Source organism: Gossypium hirsutum, chromosome A10, assembly GCF_007990345.1.
Source record: "Gossypium hirsutum isolate 1008001.06 chromosome A10, Gossypium_hirsutum_v2.1, whole genome shotgun sequence".
Classification (NCBI taxonomy): domain Eukaryota; kingdom Viridiplantae; phylum Streptophyta; class Magnoliopsida; order Malvales; family Malvaceae; genus Gossypium; species Gossypium hirsutum.
The window spans coordinates 99,066,002-99,075,878 of NC_053433.1; the positions used below are offsets into that span (position 1 = coordinate 99,066,002).

Here is a 9,877-nt window from a genome sequence, read left to right on the forward strand (position 1 = left end):
TGTAGCGCCCTAAAAATCTCTTATGTATTTATTTTCACATGTTTGTGAGACAATTGTGTATCTACTTCAGTGGTTAAGTGTTTTGGGAGTGTCTGAGAGGTTTCAAGTTCAAGCTTTAGCTTTGGCAAAATTTTAGTTTTAAATGAATAAACCTATCTCTAATCAGTAGGCTTATAAATAAATGTCGGTAAAATATGTCAAAATGGGCTTGCTGGTCTGGTGGTTAAGTGGAGTGTTAATATGTTGGTGGTCTTGAGTTCTAACCTCTGCTTGTGCAAATGGGATTTATTTTTGCTACTTGTGCCGTGTGGGTGTTCTAGTTTAGCCGAAATACTGAAGAATTTGAGTGGAATTTGAATTAAGTGGTTGAGGGAGGCGTGGATGGTTTTAGGGAGTGGATTAAGGGATATGGTGAGAAAATTTAGAAGTGAGGGTTTGAGAACATCCAAATTGTGGTTGCAAGTTCGGCTCTCCCCCTCACTCTTTCATTTTTCTAGTAATTTTTCTCTGATTCTCCAAATTCTAACGTTGTCATTTATTCCCTTTCCCCTCTGCCGAAACTTCTACAAGTTTCCCCTTCCTCTTATTTTTGCTTGTTGCGATTTTGGCTTTCGCTCATCTTCCCAAATACTTCTGACGATTTCCTAGCCACGACTTGTTCTTCTGAATTTTTGAGCATTAACGGAGGCCAGTAAGTGACTGTGGAATTCTACTCGGTGCCATTGAATTGTAAATCCACTAGTGTTCGATTGAAGTATTGTCAGCAGCGAATTGTGAGAGTGATGACCTATCTCGTTTGGATCTGTAGTAAGGGGTTGCTCGGTTTCAAAGGTAAGTAACGAATGGATTGAACGAATAATTATCAATGTTTCGGTTTCAAATTAATTGCGATTTAGGATTGATTTTGGGGTTGGTTATCGACTATAGATGCGATAATCTCAGGTGTGCTTTTGCATTAAAAACAGATCATGTGTGTAAACACAACGCTGAAAATCGATAATCAGTGACAAGCCAAAAAATGGGACTGTCGACTCCACACGAGCGTGTGGCCGCTCGTGTGGTAGGTGTGTGACTGAAAATGGACGTGTGATCGACGAGGCTGGACGTGTGCAATACACAGGTCAGACCAAATTGGGCCGTCTGGGCCACATGAACGTATGGGCCCACACTAGTGAACCACACGGGCGTGTGGAATTTTTGGGCCAAGTCGTGTGATCCACACGACTAAGGCCATTTTGGGCCGTGTGGGCCACCAGAGTAAACATTATGGGCTTGTGGGCCCATTTTCACTGTTTTACTGGTGAGGTTGCACGGGTCGCCCAAGTCGACTGTGGACCTGCTGTAGGGTCGGTAAGCCTACTTAAATCCCTCATTGACTGAGGTGACTATGTGACTGATACGATTATGCATGTTATTAAACATAATGATGTTCCACTGATTTGATACTGTATGCCCTAATTTTATGCATGACATTATGTTTTAGCATGCCATATAAGTTTATTGCATTGCATTGGGGTGGGGTTATATTGTTCGGAAGAAGTGTACTGAAAGGCCTCGAGCCTAAATTACTGGCAGCTCAGCTGCAAACTACTGTCTAGTGCCGTATTCGGTACTTTTTGGAGTATAGGGATGGATGGGTTGACTATCTCCCTACATGGAGTGTAGGGTTGGACGGAGTTGGAGTGTAGAGGTTGGTTGGGAAGGATTTGATACTGTATATCTATTTTTGTATTGAATATTGATACTGTGATTGGCCAAGGCCCAAATGCATGACTGCCTCTGTATTGTGATGGGCTAAGGCCCTAACTGAAACTAAAACTATTTCTGGAATGGGCTTAGGCCCAAACTATGATTGCATTTTGACTGCTTGCTTATATGGGGATTACACACTGAGTTTCGAAAACTCCCTGTTCTGATTTATTTGTGCAGGTAATCCCTAGGCTTGGGCTGACCGGTGCGACGAAGGACTCAGCGGTGGCCACACAACCTTATTTGACTTTGTTTCGTACTTAATTATGATTTTAAACTTTATTTGGGAATTTTATTATAAATATGGCCTTTATGGATTTTTCTTAAATTTAAAATTTTTATTAGTTAAGGTTTATAATTACTAGTTTTAGGAAAACTCAAGTTTTCAAAAGAACCAAACGTTTTAACAAAATACTCACAAATACGCAAACTATTTTAAAAGCTTCCGCATAGAATAAACATTTTGAAAGCTTTCGAACAATTAATTAACATTAGAATTAATAAGTAATAATGAAAAGATTCTAAACAGAAAATGTTTTAAGTAGAGTTACAGTTTCCAACACAAGTAACGATTTTCAAACATGCTACCATGTGAAATCGCTAGATTTGACCATAACGTCTAGGCAGAGTTTGGGGTGTTTCATGGAGAAACCCATTGGAGCTCTCATTTTAGTTCTATTTTTAGCTTGATAAGGATGTTTGATACTACTTGTTCTGTTTTAGAAAATGTTATTGAAAGTGGCTCTAATTATTCTATTCGCGGGGATGCAAGTACATCATATAAGAAGATTACATTTTTTTTATTTTGTTTTTATCTTACATCTAGTAAAAGAGACAATGGCTATTACTGATATTCTTTGTCAACATCTACATAAAAAATCCCAAGATATAGTAAATGTTATGTACTTAGTCTTAAGCACCAATTTTATTTTTACAAAAGTTGAGAGAAGATGGTTAGGACAATTTGTTGGAAGTTGTGAAAGATATGGATTCTCCATATGTGGTAAAACGTGGTAGTCGGTACCAACATGTTGATTTCAATATGGAGCACCATTATCGTGCTGAGATATTCAATGCTGCTATAGATTCTCAACTTCTTGAGCTAAATAGTAGATTTAATGAATAGACCATTTGTAACAGCCCAATTTTCAGTGATATTAGAAATAGTGGTTCGAGGCCACCAAATTCAGCAAGTAAGCTTGTAAATTTTATTAATTAATATTTACGAGTCAAATATGGTTTTAAAAATATTTTTGAATGAGTAATCTACGTTTTATAATTAATTATTGGGTTCGAGTTGTAAAATCCTAGGTCAAGTGGTTTTAGAAAGTAAGGTATTAGGACCTCGCTTCTATAAACCGAGTTTTAAATATTTTTTATAAATATTTACAGTGGCATTAAGGTGATATTAAAGTTTCGTTGAAAAATTTTAACGTTTCGATAGTTAATTAATTAAAAAAGACTAAATTGTAAAAGATGTAAAATTTAATCACTAGTTGATTAAATGAGAAATCGATAAAGGAAAAAGGGACTTAAATGGTAATTAAACCATAGTAAAAGTTTCCAAGCGGTGGTGTTATGATTGATTCCACTAGCTTTTAGATTAATTGTTCTTTTAGTCCTAATAAGTTTGGGACTAAATTGTAAATAAGTTTATTTAGTTAGAATTTAATTAAATCGAAGGACCAATTGTGAAATTAAACCTTCCTTTGATGGTAATTGTACCATATATTATGTAATGGACAAATATGGGCATATATTTGGTGTTTTAAATTAATTATTAACCAAGGGTAATATGATAATTTAATGAATTAAATTAAAATAGTAAAATAAAAAGGAAGAAATATATTTTTTTGTACTTATCATCTTCTCCAAACCACCATAACACCATCGCAAGAAGAGCTAACGGCCATGCTTTAATTCATGAATAGTAAGCCATCTTTCACTCGTTTCTTTTAATTTTTATGTTTTTGATATCGTTGCAACTAGGTCCAGCTAACCCATACCTTCAATTTTGAAATTTTTAAAGATTTTGGATGTTGTAATTGATGAATCTATATGATTTTTTATGCTAAATAATGAATTTGAGATATTAGTCGTTATTTAAAAGTATTTTGTTAAATGATTTTGATGAATTTTTCGATCAGAGATTAATTTGTTAAATTAATAAAAGTACAATAATTTAATGTGAAATTTTTGCATAAATGAGATGTTTTGAATATCATGAACATTTTCCTATCTTGAGTTTGCATTAAAAATGGTTTATTTGCATGTTTTGGGCTTAGGGACTAAAATGAATAAAAGTAAATCTTTAGGGGAAATTTTGTAAAAATTTTAAAAATGACCAAATTGCATAAAATGAATTGTCATTCAATATATTAATTTAGATCAAGATCGGGTGGAAAATCGAGGAAAATGGAAAATTACCAAAATGCCCTTAAATCTTGGTATTTCTACAATTTAGCCAGGTAAGTTCGTATAGTTAAAATTTAATGTTTATTTATTAAATTTATGAATGGTATTATGTATTTATTCATATATATTGTTGAAAATAAAATTATTATTGAATTATGAAATTGAATTAAATGTTCAAAACAAGTACAATGCAAGATTGAGTACAATCGTTTTATGGCAAATGAGGAATTGACGGATAAGACTATGGTTGGACCATGGCAGTGTTTATATGTAAGACCATAACTGGGCTATGACATATTAATGAAAAGACCATAACTGGGTTATGGCACTTTGAATGTAAAACCATGGTTGGACCATGGCAGTAATTATATGTAAGACTATAGTTGAGCTATGACATTTTGATGATAAGACCATAACTGGGTTATGACACTACGAATGTAAGACCATGGTAGGGCCATGGCAATGCATGTGTAAGACCATAGTTGGACTATGGCACAAAGAAAACGATGTACTCTTATCCGTAAGTTGTTCTCCTATTCGAGAAGACTTGGTAAGTGACATATGAAATTAATATTGGAAGACTTATGGTTATTATTAGTATTGATCTGAAATAAGTGTATCCATCGATATTTAAATGATTTAATGAGCAAAGTTTTGATATGAGATAACATGAGTTTGAAATGAACTATTACTAGTATATACCTGAAATACATGGAAATGTTGGTACATGAAATATTGATATAATGAAATGAGTGATATATGTTTATGAAGAAACGACAAGAGAATGATATGTATCATGACATGTAAAAATGTGATTATCTTTAATATGTTGATACAAGGAAATTATGTATGTTGTAACAAGTAATAAACTCAAGTGTAACATGTTGAGAAAATAAGTTTATCAATGTTGAATTTATATGTAATATGTGCAAGCACGCTAACCAGTGTTGCTGCTTGATACTTAGGCAAATGTCAAGCTATTGGTTGAATGGTAATATGTTTATTTATATGATGCATTGAAATGGTAGTATTTAAGTGAAAATATACTAGTGCTCATGAAAGAGTGGTAAGGCTTAAATTACTCAATTTCTTATGAAATAACTTATCATGTGAATAATTTGAAAAAGGCTTTGGTTAAAAGCACTAGCTGGTTACCGTGGTTGAATGATATGATTATGACTTGTGTGTCAGGCATATGGAATAAGTGTAGAAAGTAAAGAATTACAAATGAAAATAAAGAAATTTGGAAGAGTTAAAGTTATATAAAATCCTATTAAGCTTGGAATAATATGTATAAGTGATACTGTGAATTTATTCACCTTATGAATTTATGAATATAGCTTCATGAGTATTGTGGTATCAATATTGGATTATTTTTTATATGTATAAATTTTATATTTGAAATGAATTGATATGATTAAAGTTTATACGAGCTTACTAAGCATTCATTGCTTATGTAGTTGTTTTCTTTACTTTTCAGATTATCGAATGCTCGATCGAGTTGGAAATTTTGTCAGAGTTATATCACACTATCCATCGGTTCTATCGGTACTTTCAAATGTTTTAATTTTGGTTATAATGGCATGTATAGGTATTCTGGTTAATATTAGCTTATATGAGTTTTGTTAATATTAGACACTTATTTGGCTTGTGTTTTGGCACATTTTGGTTTATGCATATTTGCCTTATATGATTAATGAGTTGGTTGGTTTGTGGTTGTATAGCGAAAGGTAAAATGTTAGCTAAATGTGCATTTATAAACATGTGTTTTGATATGTTTTGGTAGGTAAGTGACTTGGTTTGAAATAATACAAATTAGCTTGGTAAACCTTGGGTACAATTATGTATATAAGTTAGGTATACATATGAATATACTGAATACATAAACACATATATTATAATTTGTCATCTGATGTGCTTAAAGGAATAATGGTTGTATGTGAAGATATTATATATATTTAAGGCTTGATTTTTACTTGTTTTGGATGCTATAATATGGCTTGTTTACATGTATGATGATAGATGTAGATACATGCCTTGTTGTGTGAGAAAAATGGCTTATAAAATAGCCTATTTTCGTCCACACGGGCGTGTGTCTCAGCCGTGTGTCAGGTGACACGGTCACGTGTCCCCTGTATCTTTTAAACGAAAGCAAGTCAGTGAGTTACACGGCCTTAGACACGAGCGTGTCTCTTGACCGTGTGAGTCACACGGCCATGTAACCCTTGCAGTGTTGAAAACATTAAATGTTTTTGAAAAATTTTCTGAGCTTTTGATTTAGTCTCGATTTATTTCTGATGTGTAATTTGGGTCTCAAGGGCTCGTATAAGGGACAATATGTATGATTTTGATTGGTTTTGACATGAATGATATATGATGTGAAATGTTTGCATTTTCTGTCTGTTTGATTTGTGAACTCCGATAATACTCCGTAACCTGTTCCAACGACGGATTCAGGTTAGGGGTGTTACACAATTGATCTTCTTACCCTTAGGTTTACTTTGGATCCTAAGGATGTTTATAAATCCTTTGTGAAAATTGAACGTCGATAATGACAATGAATCTCAAATAAATATAGAAAATAGAACACACAGAATTTTAAGCGGAAACCCTTTCGGAAAAAAAACCACGGGCAGAGAAGAAGAAAATTCACTATGTTGAATTCGAATAATATAAGAGGAGTATAGATATGTCTATTTATATGTTTGTAAAATCATATTCTAATCAAAATCTAATAGAAGTAATGCAGTAGGATTAAAACACCTTATTCTAATCAAATATAAAATAGAACAAGTAAATTTTTATACGAATTTCACTTGTGTAGCCTCAAAAAAAATATAAACAAATAATCAAAATATTTTAATGAAGCATACCTATAAATAAGACAAGTTACGTATTTTACATCTCGAAATGACTACAGCCACTTTATTGACTTATAAACACATTAAAAACTTAGCTCAACATCAGACTTAACATAAAAAATTTTTTATCCACGTTTGAGAATATAAATTGAAAATATAATACTACCCAAATGCTCCTTTGCAAAAAGCCTTTGGTGTGTAATGTGAAGAGAGAACCGAATTGTCTTGACTCGTTGGGATACTTTAGCCTACTTGGCTGGTTCCCAGCACTCACCATACTACGTGCCATCCAGCTAATTTTCCCTGTTTTTCTCTCTATTATTCATTCACACACTAAAAAGATAAATGATAGACAATGGCAGATTGTCTCCACACCTTCCCTAGAAGCATGTTCCCCCATGGCCCCATTTACTATTTCTTTAAGATACCTTGGTATCTGGTACTCATTTCGATTAAATTTAAAACCCAGTTAATCCTCGTTGTTTTTGTTTTTAAGTAATTTTGGGCAATAAAAATGTGATGTTTCTTGAGGCTTCAAATTGGGTATTTAGGGATGAGTTCATTGGATCTGACTCATTTCACTCTCCTCAAGCAATCTTTTATTGTCTTTTTGATATATTTTATTATATTTATTTTTCGAAAAATTAGGGTAAGGGACCCTTTGAACCAAAAAGGACAGCCCACTTTGATCTCCACATGGAAAAGAGAGGAAGGGTAAGGAAGCATTGATAAAAATACCCATTGTTAAAGCAAAGAAAAAAGGAAGATAGAAGTGGTATTGAAAAACCATAAAAGGTCATACGAAAAAACAATGTAGTATATTGAAGGCCATAATGGCCCTCACAATGCAGTGATAAATATAGGAAAGGGTAACTCTGTGTGTCTCAAAAACATACTCTGCTGGTCAATGGTGTGCCTCATAATAATAATAATAAGAGGTTAATAGCATTGACAAAGCCAGATAGGCTGTGTCAGAACTCTCAATCGAAGATCATACTTTTCTAGATCTTTCGGTTGCCCTGCCAGTTGGTCGTAGCCACCCAGCATTCACTTTAATTGAGCATAGGCAACCCCTTTGAGCAATGGCTGTTGCAATATTTTTAGCAAGTATAATTTGATGCTAATTCAATGAACCCAAGCACTATTGACTGTCCTTAGCATGTAAATTATAAAGTTCAATTATTGTCAAAACTGACTAATTTTCTTATTAGTTTCTAGTTAACCTTAATATTAATACAACAAAAAATGGATACAGAAATTTTCAGAAACAAACTACCGAACATTCCACAGCAAGAAAAATGAAAGAACCTGAGAACAAAGAGAAAGATTACTCCATATATCTTTAGATTCTCAGTTCCATTTCACCGTGAAAGCATTGAAGTAGCTCCCCTTAATCTTTTTTCCTCAGCTGTAGAAAGTTTCCCCAGATTTGCTAATCTGCCACATTATTTTTTCACTTTTTTTTTTTAGCTTTTAATGTCAAAAAACATAAAGAAAAAAACCGAACAACGAAACAACCCAACAAGCTAACAGCTTTTCAGACCCTGAAGGGGGTGGAGGAGTGTGGTAATAAAATGGGAAGTAAGGAACAATGGGGTTCGGAGGTGGCGGTGTTGGGTAGTTTTTGTACGTCGGTGGAGGGTAGTACATGCCGCCAATGACACCACCAGGCGGCGGGGGAGCATAGTTGTTGTTGTTACCCCCGGATTGAGCTGGTGGTGGTGGAGAGTAGTAGTAGCTGCCACCACCACTAGAGGTGGGTGGAGATGGAGGTGGTGGGCAGTAGTTGGGGTTATTAGCGGGAGGAGGTGGCGAAGCTGCAGGCGGCGGTGGAGACGGTGGCGGCGGAGATGGGACTTGCTGCTGGCAAGGGGTGCATTTTATGGGATCGGTACTAGTTTCTTCTGAAAGTACTGAACTCAGTAGCATCATCAGCAATGTCGAAACGACAGAAATCGTCTGAAAAATTTTCATCTTTTTTTGGGAGAAAATTAGCAACTTTGTTTCCCTGATTTGATGAAGTGAAAATGAGAAAGGAGAGGAGAGATTGAAGGAAAGAAAGGGCGAGAAAGTGAGTGAAAGAGTGTGGGTTGAGTTCAAAGGAAATTAGTGCGTACCCTTATGATTGAAGTTTGAAGTTTACGGGAAGCTATTTTTATACGATTGATTAAACCAAAATTATTAATTTTTCCTTTTTAAATGAAGTTTATTTTTAAATAAAATTATTTATATATGAAAAAGGGGGCATGGATGGAACTTGAAAGTCTAAAAGATGACACCGACACGTTTTAACTTTAACCTTTGAACAGGGCGCCGAATTTTACGCGGAATCTCAGGAGTTTTACGTCCATGTGCTCAGAAGTTGGGGGTAGTTTCGGTATTTTCCAAATATAATTGATGACGTGTCCATTACAATAGTGGAAATTAAGCTCATTCATCTTGCTACATTTTCGTCTATCATTTCAAATTTATTGATTTTCTAAAAATACTTATAAACATATGATTCTTTTAAATATTCAATTGAGTTTGTTTTATTTATTAATTAAGCCTTAATTAATATAATTTTTTGATAAATTAAAATTTTAAATTTAAATTTAAATTATAAACTTTGTTTGATATCTTTCTTAACATTAAGTAGATGATAAGATTAGATTGTTTAATAAATATAATTTTTAAAAATTTAAAGGTAAAGTATTTAACAGATAATGCTAAAAGAAATAAAAAAAATCAACATGAAGTGATAAGTAACTCTTCATCTACTTATAATTTTTTTGTGAGCAATATGTGAAAATAATAATATAACACCCCATTTCTAGTCTAGTCATGGGACACAAACTACAAGGTGCTACGAC

At 33.7% G+C, this 9,877-nt stretch overlaps 1 protein-coding gene across 1 annotated transcript; it reads right to left on the reverse strand.

Annotated features, from left to right (window-relative positions):
* Positions 1 to 8,204: 8,204 nt before the first annotated feature.
* LOC107895502 (extensin) lies at positions 8,205 to 9,189 on the reverse strand. The gene has a single exon (XM_016820769.2). The coding sequence runs from the start codon at positions 8,997 to 8,999 to the stop codon at positions 8,505 to 8,507; it is 495 nt and encodes a 164-aa protein (XP_016676258.2). The 5' UTR covers positions 9,000 to 9,189; the 3' UTR covers positions 8,205 to 8,504.
* Positions 9,190 to 9,877: the final 688 nt, after the last annotated feature.